Source organism: Sinocyclocheilus anshuiensis, unplaced genomic scaffold (genome assembly GCF_001515605.1).
Source record: "Sinocyclocheilus anshuiensis isolate Anshui unplaced genomic scaffold, SAMN03320099.WGS_v1.1 scaffold447, whole genome shotgun sequence".
Classification (NCBI taxonomy): Eukaryota; Metazoa; Chordata; class Actinopteri; order Cypriniformes; family Cyprinidae; genus Sinocyclocheilus; species Sinocyclocheilus anshuiensis.
Window position 1 is genome coordinate 2,831,381 of NW_015552615.1, and position 12,627 is coordinate 2,844,007.

A 12,627-nucleotide genomic window follows, 5' to 3' on the forward strand; every position below is an offset into this window, starting at 1 on the left:
ATTTATTGAGATTGAATGAAAAATTAATAAAATAACTATTTAATGGTGGGCATTATTTGAAGATATAAATATTTTGATATTTATGATTTGCAGTATGCTATCACTTTCCTGACAATTTTAGTTAATCATCAAATAAATTAAATATTTATTTGTTTATATTATGTAATTTATATAATTATGTAATATTTGTATTTAATGTATTAAAAAGAAATAAAATGAATAAAAGAGAACCACATTAACAATGCTGGGGATTCTTAAAAATAAAATCATATTTTGCATAAAAAGCCTGTTTTAGGATCTTTAATATTTGCAATATTCCAAAATTTAGCTGACAATTAAACAGTTAAAAATAAAACAAGTAAAATAAAAGAATATGTATTTGTCATTTATATTATATAATATTTATTATATAATATTTGTAGATATTTATTAAAAAAATGAATTCTCATTAGTATAAAGCATTAAAACAAATATCTGATTCTCAGCATAAATCATATATCAGCATAATTTAAAGGGAGGACAACAAAAACTACCTTTACAGTTTAAAGAACATATATTAATTAGCATGAAATGCAAGGGGCTAATAAAATAATACTAAAATAATTAACAAATACTAGATAAGCTTAATATTCTTTAAACAAATTAGATTTTTTTTTTTTTTTTTGGCTTTGGGATAAAATATGACCTTATTCATCATGGGTTTCATCAATCTCTGAGCTTGAAAAATTAAGGGGAAAAAAATTATCATTATAAATTGTATGTGGAAGAAAAAAAAAAAGACAGCTCCTTTGAGGAACCTAGACCAAGAGAAACCATATCCACCCATCAGAGTAACGTAGAGGAGTGAGAAAAAAAGAGCAACAACATTTCTTCCAGTGTGCTGTATATATATATATATATATATATATCTCTCTCCCTTTAGAAGACTGTTTAAGCTTCCCGGATCGCAGCTCTCACCCAAAGGGATCTCCATGGGTTAAACATTTCTCTCAGCTTGACATGGGGCACAGACAGACCAAAGAAAAACCCAGTGTGAGTGAGCATTAGAGGAGGAGGGCGAATGGAGGAAAATGACAAGCGTGGTTTCTTTGGCAGCCGATTGACTGACAGCTTCAGAGCACAGTTAGATTAACTAACAGCAGCTTCTTGTTAAAGTGGGATTGAAAGCAGATGTGATGCTTTACTACTAATAGCATTTTGCCTCCAGCCAACCACTGTGCACCTAAAGCATGTACATGTTAGCTGCCTATCTAGATAGCACTGTGGAAAGCATGATGCCCAAATATGCTGTTTAGGTTGGCGGCTCACTAAGTTTTGAGACACAGACAGTCTGTTACATGCTGATCTATATTTAGTTTAGTTCAAGTCTTGGCTGTGTTTGGAAGGGAATACTAACTAGGCCTACTGACTGCACAGTGTATACTGTGCACTGCCACGTATGCTTTAATAGAACATTCAGAAGAATAAAATATAGTTTTTATAAGAATTGCTCTGGAACCATTTATTTTATGAATCATTTTCAAAATTAGTATATGCTGCATTGATTAGACATTTGACAAATTAGACATTTGATCATCATCCCAAAATTAAAAAATGCTGCAATTAAACTTTTTCTAGATTGCATTTTTGCTTTCTGAACAAATATTTAGCAAATATATATATATATATATATATATATATATATTAAAAATGGTAGCTGACATAGCTTCTACTTGAAAATGGAAGGCCAATTTAGGAGAACTGCATTGTGGGAGACGTTTTTCCACAATATGCTTTGATAGTAAACCACACACTATAATATTTAATGGATACAGAAAATTCACATACTGTGCACGATATACAGACAGCAGAAATAATATGTCAGTATTTTAAATAAATACACTTTTCGCGGGTAAAAAAAAATAAAGACCACGTGATGCGATCACAACAACGCCACATTATATTGAACATAGGTCACATAACATTTTAAAATAGTTTACACATACAAATTAAATATTAATCAAATAAAGTATATTTTTAATTAAATCTCGTGACAGACATTTATTCCAAATAGTGTCATCATACTCAAAAATTGCCTAGATAAAAACAGCCTATTTGAAGAACCAATTGAATTTTATAACGAAAAAATCATTGCATTATAAATAAATTATTTTTTATATAAAATGCATATTATACTTTGCAGTATTTAAATGAAAATTGCGTCTGTTTTATTATTGAGGTTAACATTTAACATAAAAACATCGTTTAAAAATAACACAAAAATGCTCAGCTGAGCACATTTCTCACATTCACTAGGTTAAACGGTCTCACGACTGCTATTTTAAAGTTTTTTCCCGTCAAAATGTGTTTCTTTTTTAGAAGGTCACTGTCCAGGTCGTTAAACAAACTGTTTAATTAGTCAATGAAACAATGAAATCGCAAGCAACACTGCATTTTCCTCCTAATTCTCCAGGGTTGGCCATTGTGGACTTGACAGAAGTATCTCACCTGTACACATCAGACGCGTGCTTCACTCACCTCAGGTAATGACACAGGAACAGTCTCTCCTGTAGAAGAGAGCAACGGTATCCAAAACTACCACAAAATGACGCAGCAGTGGTTTATAAAGCCTATTAAAAGAGTCAAACAGTGTTCTAAGGTGAGTAGTAACCTCTCCAGGCTATTATTCAAGCATAGAGTGAACAGTCAAGACATTGGCCAGGTATTAAATCTACAGAGCACGTTTAAAATGTAGATCCCACCCCCGTCCGAAATGGGAAGAGCAGGCAGGATTTCTTTGGGGGGTTGCAGCAGGAGAGAACATTAACGCTTTCTTTCAGTGAGCCTACAGAAATTCCTTGCGGTTCTGCTTTAGTCCACGACTGATGCACCAGCTCTTGAAGTGCCATTAGTGAACAAAGAACTGACTTTATCAGTCTAAATTTCATTTACAGTGATGCAGTGATTTTCTTTATAGGCTTCCTGTGAAATATGACTGTGGTCTGTATTAGGGTAGTCAACGAATAACTGTATCATGACTTACTATAAAGGGAAAGTGTATTTTTTAAAGGGAAAGTGTGTAGACTGTAACTAGAAGAAAAACACTCAAAATAATTTTAGAAAAAGTACAGCATGTTAAACTGCATATTTCATGTTAACTAACCATACAAAGAATTAAAAAGTTTTGTGTGCAATAATTTAAAAAAGCCAAACACTGGGATCTCATTTGACCTCATCCTAACACACTCTAAGTGGGAAATAGCATCAGTGCCCCTCTGACCCCGTATCCTCCTGGGAAGACCTCAAATAAAAATCTGGGCAGACTGACTGAAACTTCCTAAGCCTGGGGAATTAAGTGAGTTTCAATTAAAGCACTTCACTCTGCTGGGAAATATCACATTTATATCCTTGGGGTCTTAATTAAAACTCCCAGAACTGTTTCGAATTGAGTAAGTAATAAAATTATTTAAAATGAGTCACTGCAAACAGATCATATGAAGTTCAAAGTTCAAATTTTCAGAGTCAAAGTTTTTAATGCTTTTGAAAGAAGTGTTTCATGTTTACCGAGGCTGCAATTATTTGATTAAAAATACAATAATGTAATTTATTCCTGTGATGCAAAGCTGAATTTTCAGCATCATTACTGCAGTCTTCAGTGTCACATGATCCTTCAGAAATCATTCTAATATGCTGACTTGCTGCTCAAGAAACATTTTTTATTATTATTATTATTATCAGTGTTGAAAACAGTTGTGCTGCTTAATATTTTTGTGGAAGCTGTGATGTTTTCAGGATTCATTGATGAATAGAGAGTTGCTTGTTAAAAAAAAAAAAAGAAAATCCTGTAATTTTTACTAACCAATAATACGTCATTGCAAGACCATGAGATTTTCATTCTTCTGTGGAACACAAAGGGAGATGTTTTCTTATTTGAACAAATATTACAAGGTTCCCTTTCTGTGTCATTGGCATTTATCCTAAAAGGATTTAAAAAGGAAATTAGAATAAAAAGGATTTATATTGAAATATATTGCAAATGTATCATGTCGTGTTTTTTTTCCCTCTTAAAATAATTGGAAAGTTCCTGTCCTCTGCTGAAGTCTACACATTAAAACCACCCACATAAAAATGGCTTATATTTATGTCAGAATATCTATTATTGTAACTCGTATCTATTACTGAATCATTAACGCTGCTTGTTGCTGTATGTCAGAAAGCGCAGTAGGTCTACCACAGACATAAAGGATAGCCAAAAAAGCTGTTAATGTCCCACTGCCTCAATACTTTCTGAAATAATAACAATATTTATGTTGAAACCGGTAAAGACCTTTTCCATGATTGGATCTCTGAGAAATGCACAGATAATTGACTTCAAAGAGTAAATTGCATGATTTTGGAGAGGATGCGTTTGGATTTACCACCGTTTTACCATTTTGTAACACTAAGTTTAAAATAAATATTTTTGTGCATCACTAGGGAGGATCAAAATTTCTCCTCGTTGTCAAAAGTAAACAGAGATTCAGTGAGGCAATACCTCCAATTCAGACCTGACCAATCAGTGATCATCTTGCATGCCAAAGTTGCTCAGAAGTCTTACGGCAATGAGAAGAGGTAAAAATGATTTTCATCTGTGCATTCACATTTTTCATTGTGAAAATTTACAAGCATATACACACATAAATATACTGAAAAATGTAAAACCAACTTCAGGTTATTTGCCAGTTTGAGATGTTGACCAGCTGATGACTAAATCAAATCCTTGCAGAGAAAAAAAAAAAAACATCATTCCAGCTTAAAATGGTTTTTGGAACATTAAAGCTGGTTTGTTGCTGGTCTACCAGCTCTAAACAACTTGATAAAGATGGATAACCCATTAAACCAGGTCTCCACCAACTGGTTAACTAGCTTGGACCAGCTACCATGTTTCAAAAGCTTAATTAACTGATTTTTACAATTGAATTCAGCTGAATAATGACGTTAAAATTGCAACATTGAAATAAATCATCATTGAACTGACTAATGAACTTGCCTTCTGTATATCTGCGTATAGCTTAATTAAACTAATGAAATGATTGAGAGATATTGAACTAAACTAAATTGAGCTGAATGATGCAATTGTCTTCTGTAGAGCTGCTTTACAGTTGAATGTTTCATAACTGATTAATTTTACAACAGTAGTACTGTTATTTTCCTATTTATTAATGTAAAGCTACTTTGAAACAGTCTGTATTGTATAAAACGCTAATTATTTACCTCCAAAACCATGTTTTTGAAATTATTTTATCACTTACCAGATCATTTACAAGTAAAACTACTGCACACCCTCTTTCTTCATGTTCCAAAAATAATCGTTTTGTGCATTTTCATAGGTTTTTCAGTCCGCCTCCTTGCGTGTATCTCACTGGACACGGATGGAGACTTAGACAGGAGCAGCTGAAAGGTCAGTGAGCTGTGAGAGAACATCTTCATCCTTACCCTTGTAATTCACTGTAATTTTGCCATTTGTATTCACACAGCATCAGGTCTAGGAGAGTCCAGTTGTCGGCTTTTCGGTTACATGGGTCTGGACAGCTCCGCTGATCCACGGACAGACAGTTTCAAGCTGAGCTTTGAGGAGCAGACAGACAGGAGGGTGAGACATTGCCAAAGCCCAGCGATCAAAGAGGAGAGAGTCTGTCGGGTTTATGAGAGAACATGACTGCTGTGTGTACAGCTAGATTTGGAGATGGGATCATATGTTTATTCAACCTGGATTACAACCAGGTTTATGTAAGGAGGGCAGATGGATGTACATGAAGATGAATGATCTTTAAACCTTCCTGACCACAGAAAATAATACTCACAAATAAGATCTCTTGAATATACCACCAGAACAACAAGAACTTTTGATAAGGTTATTCACTTGTCAGATTTATGTGATCTTATGTGATTTGAGATGAGATCTCAAAAATGTCTCCAACTGTGCTCAGATACCAAAGTCTGCAATCAAAGATCTCAAAATAAACTCACATGCTTTAGATACAATTAACAATTACACTACCATTTAAAAGTTTGAGGTCAGTAAGAAATTAATCAGCATGGATGCATTAATTTGGCCAAAAGTCACAGTAAAGGCATTTCAATCAAGACCAACGCTGGGAACATTTTAGCATGGTGATGGATATGACAATGTTAATGTATTTGGTCTTGGCGGAACAGATCTGCTATGCTGCTGCTGAATTGCTGCTGCTGTTGGTTATTGCTGTAGTTGTAGATTATTGCTGCTTCTGCTGCAAGCAAGTACAGGAACTTGCTACTGCCTATGCATACGGCGATACGGTGCCGTGAGTATTTAAGACATGCTGCTGCTGCTGCACAAATAGCATATAAAATAACCCCGTAGCAGATCTATACAGGTGGAGCTGGGGAGGGTGGAGGGTTTCAGAGAACTCTGAAAGCGAGCTGCAGGAATCTCAAGTGAATGCTAGCCAGCCATATAAATGCAAGGCAGTAAGCTCATTGGCTGCATATGCAGCATGAACCAGTCAGCTTGTGCCAAGTCGTTTAACTCTCTGAATATCATCAGTTATGTTAACACCCCATCAGCCTGCGCCATCTAGAGTTTCATGACTGAACTATATATTTATAATGATTTCAACTGCGTTCAACCTTAATAAAAATCAGAAATGTTTCTTGAGCAGCAAAGCAGCATATTAGAATGATTTCTCAAGGATCATGTGACACTGAAGACAGGAGTAATGATGCTGAAAATTCAGCTTTGATCACAGGAATAAATTAAATTTTACAATATATTCAAATTGAAAATGATTAATTTACATAATAGACATATTTCACTGTTTTTACTGTAATCTTGCTCACCACTTACCTTGGTGAGCAGAAGAAACTTTAAAAAAAAAAACAGCAACAACAAAAAATCGTACTAACCTTAAACTTGCAAACTTTTGTAAATGTTAACAATTGGCTCGTTTATGCTTTTCAGATGTTTGCCTGCGCAAAAACCTTGTATATCTCAGATAAGGACAAACGAAAGCACTTTCGTCTGCTGCTACACATGTATCACAGTGGAGGGCAAGAAATTGGCACATTTACCAGCAGACTCATTAAAGTCATCTCCAAACCATCACAGAAGAGGCAGTCCATGAAAAACGCTGACCGTGAGTCTGTGCATGTGTGTGCAATTTTGAATGTCCATACGTAACGATGCAAATGAATTTGATGATGTGAGTAATAGAAGGACAGTCAGTTCAGTATGTTGTGCAGTTTTAAGGTTCTAGGTAATTTTTACGTTTTTTGTCCAAATTGAATTTTTTGGTAATAATTTTTTTGTTTTGTTTTGTCAACAAGCCATTGAATTGACTGTTCAGCTATCCTTCATTTGCGTCAAATCAAATATGACATCTACTCTAACTAAGTGCCGTTACGTAAAGAGGGTCGACCGGTGTCGAAACAGAACTCCTGTAAGTTTGGGTAAGTGTGTTTGCGTGTCTTTGTGTATAAGAAGTGGGGTCAAGCCACTAACTGGTGTCACCCGGCAGCCATTGCCACAGGAGTCAGACATTTGACCTCTAACCTTCTGATCCTAAAGCACACACTAAGAGGGCATATTCTGTTGACATTGACTGCTGGATCCACAGAGAGCTTCTAAGGGGAAGAAAGAGGCGCTTGACATCTGAGAGCAGTTGTCAAGTGACGTTGAATTCCTCACCGTTCTGTGGGAGAGACGGACAATGAGACAAAGATTAAGGAAAAGAACCGACTGGCATTAGTCACAGTATACCAGTCATTTGTGTTTGCTGTCTGCTTGTCAGTCTGAATGAGCATGTTTAGGATCAGTGAGGGTTTAAATTATGAATGGTGTTTCTTTTGTTTGCCTATTGGTTCAGTTATTGTAAAAAAAAAAAAAAAAAACCTGTTGAAACTTTCTAAAAAGTATGTGATTGTTTCTGCAGTGTGCATTTCATCAGGCTCAAAAGTGTCGTTGTTTAACCGCTTGCGGTCTCAGACGGTCAGTACACGTTACCTGGCGGTGGAAGACGGGGCTTTTGTTGCCAGCGCGAAACAATGGACGGCCTTCACTGTCACGTTAGGTTTGAGATCCAATGCTTTTTCTTTTATTCTGCCTTTATTCCTCTTTATCTTAATCCTCATAACTGGAAAAAAAATATTTTAAGTGACAAAAGCTATAAACTATGAGCTTTTCACACGTTAGTAATGAATCCTGGGTACTAGTCAGGTTTCAAGATTTCACACTATATATTTTTAAATCCTGGGTTCCCATTTTTTAGATGGCATTTGGTAGCAATTTACAAAAAGGTTTAATTTGTTAACATTAGTAAACTAACAATAAACAGTTCTTCTACAGCAGTTCATGTTAATCTCTGCATTTACCAATACATAGATCAAATATATTTGTTAACTTTAGTTAATGCACTGTCAGCTAACATGAACATTTTTATTAACTAATGTTAACAATGGTTAATAAATCCTGTAAAACAATATTGACCATTGTTAGTTTATGCATTAACTAATGTTAACAAATAAGACCTTACTGTAAAATGTTTCCTAACATTTATTTAACAACATGAAAGTAATAGTAATAACTGCATGCAATTTGGGCATTTACAGTGGGTACGGAAAGTATTCAGACCCCCTTCAATTTTTCACTCTTTGTTATATTGCAGCCATTTGCTAAAATCATTTGTTAATTTTTTTTCCTCATTAATGTACACACAGCACCCCATATTGACAGAAAAACACAGAATTGAAATTGAAGGGGGTCTGAATACTTTCCGTACCCACTGTATGTGCAGAGAAAAACTAAATCTGCACATATACTGTAAACATAACATATTCTAACAGTATTATTATATTAGCAACTTCTAATTCACACTAATGACATGGGGAACTCCTTTTGCAGAAGTTTTCCCATTAAAGCGGGTTCACCCTTGCATATGCTTTTGCCTATCGCTCAGTTCTAGTGACTAATCCACTGTTCACCACAGTAGCTAAATAAACGGAAGAAACCCAAACAAGTTTAGAAACAACTGGCCAAATAGGTTAATACTCTATGCTGGATGTCCAGTGTAAATAAACTCTAACAAACGCCTTTAGCGCCTCGCTGCATTTGAGAGTAAAATCAGTTGTCCAGAAATTTCACAAAAAAAATTTCTAAAAGGTCCAGTTGTAAATGTCAGCAACATGTGCTCAACAGCTGGAATAAATGTAGCATAAATGGGTTTAACCCCAATACAGCACTCGAGGCCGAATCTGAGTGAGGTCTATTTTTCTTTCTCATCCCCTACAGTGGCCTAATACTCGCTCTCTTTCTTTATAGTGGAGGAGATGCCAGCCACTCATAGTGAATACACCGTGTGTGACAGCTACATCTGTTACGGCTGTGTGGTTCAGCTGGTATGCACTGACTCAGGAGTGGTGCTGCCACCAATGGTATAGTATGCAAATATAAAACTGATTTAGTTTCTATTACATGATTAGCCAAATTATATTTTTAAAAGATATCCAAGCTGAAATTAAGGTAAAATGTGTAATGTATGTTTTACTAGCAATACCACACAGAACTGCATGCATTTTTTATTTAAAGGGGTCATATGATGCGATTTAAATTTGTCCTTTCTCTTAATTACACCAAATACACAAAATAATGTTCTTTTTAGCAGCATCATATTTAACACCCCTTTAAAAAAAAAAAAAACCCTTTCTGAATTGAATCTGCAAGTTGATCCATATTTTTCACCCATGTCTCTGAAGTTAATTCTGTTCAAGTTTCCATCCCTGTGGTGTTTTTTGGAAGCCCGGCTGCTACCAACCTGCGTCACAATTTGCTGATAAAGTACTTAAACAAAATGCCAAGGACGATGTTTAAATACCACATTTAGACTACCACATGCAGACTAGCAAACAGAATAGACCTTCACAGTGTTATTTTAGTTGCTTGAATTTGCTGACTGGTTTGTTTTGGTTTGCAAGCGTGTATTTGAAGCCGTCATGCAGCAGGATTTCTAGTGTCGGAGGAGAGTGAACAGTCAAGCATATTGTGCAGCACACAGGTGCTGCAGGGACCAGGTGCAGTGGTGCATGATAGGAGGGTGATGAATCTTTTTTTCATTTTTTAATGGCTAAGTCTGCTCGTATCAAATTTCAGAAGTCTGGGAACAAAAATGGAGATAATTTTCTACAATTACACTCTTAAATATAAAGGTTTCCAAAAAGGTTCCAAAAGGGTTTTTTTTTTTTTGCAAAAAATGGAATACAAAAACAATCTTTTACCAAAGAACCTTTCAGTGAACTGTTCTTAAAAGAACCATTTTTATAGTGTGAAGAACATTTAAATAATCTAAAGAACACTTTTTTCACTACTAAGAACCTTTTGTGCAATGGAAAGGATCTATGGAACCATCACTGACAAAAAAGAACTAGTCAAAAGACTATTTTTAAAGTGTAATATATAAAATCTGAAAAACAGCAAGGAAGTAAAACCCCATTTTGTCTCTACAAAGAAACTTCCTTTTAACAACATATAACATATAAACCTTTCATAAGAGACCTACCTTGGTAGCTAATGATGTTGATCAAATACTTCTGTACAATGAAGAAAATGAATGTAAAGAAATATATTCGGAACCAAGATTAAGAAAACGTGGATGCTCACTGTTGCTCTTTATTAAAGGAATTGTTCACCCCAAAATGAAAATTAGCTGATAATTTACTCACTCTCGGGCCATCCAAGATTAATTTTTTTTTCATCAGAACAGGTTTGGAGAAATGTAGCATTCCATCTCCTGCACACCAACAGATCCTCTGCAGTGAATGGGTGCCGTCAGAATGAGAGTCAAAACAGCTGATAAAAACATGACAATAATCCACAAGTAATCCACAGGACTCTAGTCCATCAATTAATGTATTGTAAAGCCAAAAATAGTATGTTTAAAGAAACAAATTAATAATTAAAATATTTTTAATGTCAAACCATTGCTTCTGGCCTAAATATGAGTCCATAATCTTTAACAATGCTTCCTTCAGTGAAAAAAGGGTAAACTGTTCCTTTAAGGGGATGTTAAATGTACAAAAGAACAAAATGGTCAGCTGTGTGAATAGTTACCTGATTCTGTTTCTTTCCTTGCAGGTAATACGTAAAGTGAACAAGCAGCATGCATGTCTAGACGTGGATGAGCCTGTGTCTCAGCTTCATAAATGTGCTTTCCAGTTCAGAGACAGTAGCCATATGTACCTGTGCCTGTCTAATGAAAAAATCATACAGTTCCAGGTGAACACAGGCAGTAACAGTTAAATATGAACAACAGTTCAACCCAAAATGAAAACTGTCATCATTTACTCACCCCCATGTCATTCCAAACTCACAGGCCTCTCCGTGTCCTAAAGAAAGTAATAAGGTGTTACTGAATGACGGCTCCTGTTGGACGATCATTGGAACAGAGGTGGTTGAATACACCTTCAGCGAGAGTCTGACCAGTCACCCGACCACCATCAGCCCTGTACCTGTCATCAACGGACTAGAGGTCAGAAATCCAGCCAGATTCATTACATCTCTTCAACAGGAGCTGAATTTAATATGAAACTCTATGAGATGTATGTCAAATAAAACAACACTAACAAGTGTCCTTGGTGATTTAGTTGAACGGAGGAGGACATGTGGCCATGTTGGAGCTTCACGGAGAAAACTTCGGTCCACACTTACAGGTCTGGTTTGGTAACATGCAGGCTGAGACAATGTTCAGGTAAGCATTTATCATATTTTGGTGCAGTGATAAGGCAGATACTTACATCATGAGTAGCTTGTAGTTTGGCAAGCTAAAATAAAACGACAGTCAAGCCACCCTACCAAATAGATAGTTACACTACATACAATCAAAAACTATTGTGAAAAAAACAACAACAACAATGATCTCAAAAATTCACATGTAATTCAATTGAAAATATAGTGATAAACAGCAATGCAATGCTTATGTTGCATTATGTAAACCAAATATATGCAGAGCTAAAATAATTTTAATATATTTTTCATGCTATAATTGTTGAAATATATTATTAATAAATACTAATATTAATAAAACTGCACTATGCTGTAAACAGATAAGCAATTTAGCTAACAGCATTGCTCCATTTATTTGTTATTCCTCAACAGTTCAAAAACATTAAACAGGAAACTTGCGCTATTTGAGTTTGAATATGACGCACTTTGTAAATGTGCAGTTTAAAAGCTGTCCTTTTGAGTTTATGACTTCCTCTTCTTGTAAACCACAGGAGGTCCTGTGTAACACAAGATCTTCCGTTGCAAACCCCAGATCTCATCATTTGTCCTATCACACATTAAAGCACAAATGTCACAAATAATGACTATTCATACTGAATCAATCCGTGAGGAAGTACATTTACCGGTTTTTAGATATGAGAGCATTCATTCATTCATTCATACTGGTTTATTGCTTTTAGAAATCAATAACAAACCAGAAATTATCGGATAAAGCCAGGTTCAAAATTCATTTTGTTGACATATTAAAGTTAAAAATTTGTACGGAGAGGATTTTGGATATTTTTAAATCAGAAAATACTGTCAACAGCCAGAAAACACAAACAAACAAAAAACACCATGTACTGTATTTGGGGGGG

The 12,627-nt window shown here is 35.1% G+C and overlaps 2 protein-coding genes across 2 annotated transcripts in view; one reads left to right on the top strand and one right to left on the bottom strand.

Annotated features, from left to right (window-relative positions):
- LOC107666032 (matrilin-4-like) overlaps positions 1 to 2,740 on the bottom strand; it is a 20,859-nt gene extending 18,119 nt beyond the window's left edge. Inside the window, exon 1 of the mRNA XM_016457123.1 lies at positions 2,518 to 2,740. The gene's annotated coding sequence lies outside the window, so the exon portion shown is untranslated. The remainder of the gene's footprint in view (positions 1 to 2,517) is intronic.
- A 1,573-nt stretch (positions 2,741 to 4,313) lies between these two features.
- Positions 4,314 to 12,627, top strand: part of rbpjl (recombination signal binding protein for immunoglobulin kappa J region-like) — a 10,483-nt gene continuing 2,169 nt past the window's right edge. The window contains exons 1-10 of the mRNA XM_016457100.1: positions 4,314 to 4,357; positions 4,456 to 4,590; positions 5,349 to 5,419; positions 5,496 to 5,611; positions 6,959 to 7,133; positions 7,929 to 8,066; positions 9,314 to 9,426; positions 11,123 to 11,263; positions 11,361 to 11,516; positions 11,632 to 11,735. Of these exons, the coding sequence (XP_016312586.1) occupies positions 4,314 to 4,357; positions 4,456 to 4,590; positions 5,349 to 5,419; positions 5,496 to 5,611; positions 6,959 to 7,133; positions 7,929 to 8,066; positions 9,314 to 9,426; positions 11,123 to 11,263; positions 11,361 to 11,516; positions 11,632 to 11,735 (1,193 nt within the window). The remainder of the gene's footprint in view (positions 4,358 to 4,455; positions 4,591 to 5,348; positions 5,420 to 5,495; positions 5,612 to 6,958; positions 7,134 to 7,928; positions 8,067 to 9,313; positions 9,427 to 11,122; positions 11,264 to 11,360; positions 11,517 to 11,631; positions 11,736 to 12,627) is intronic.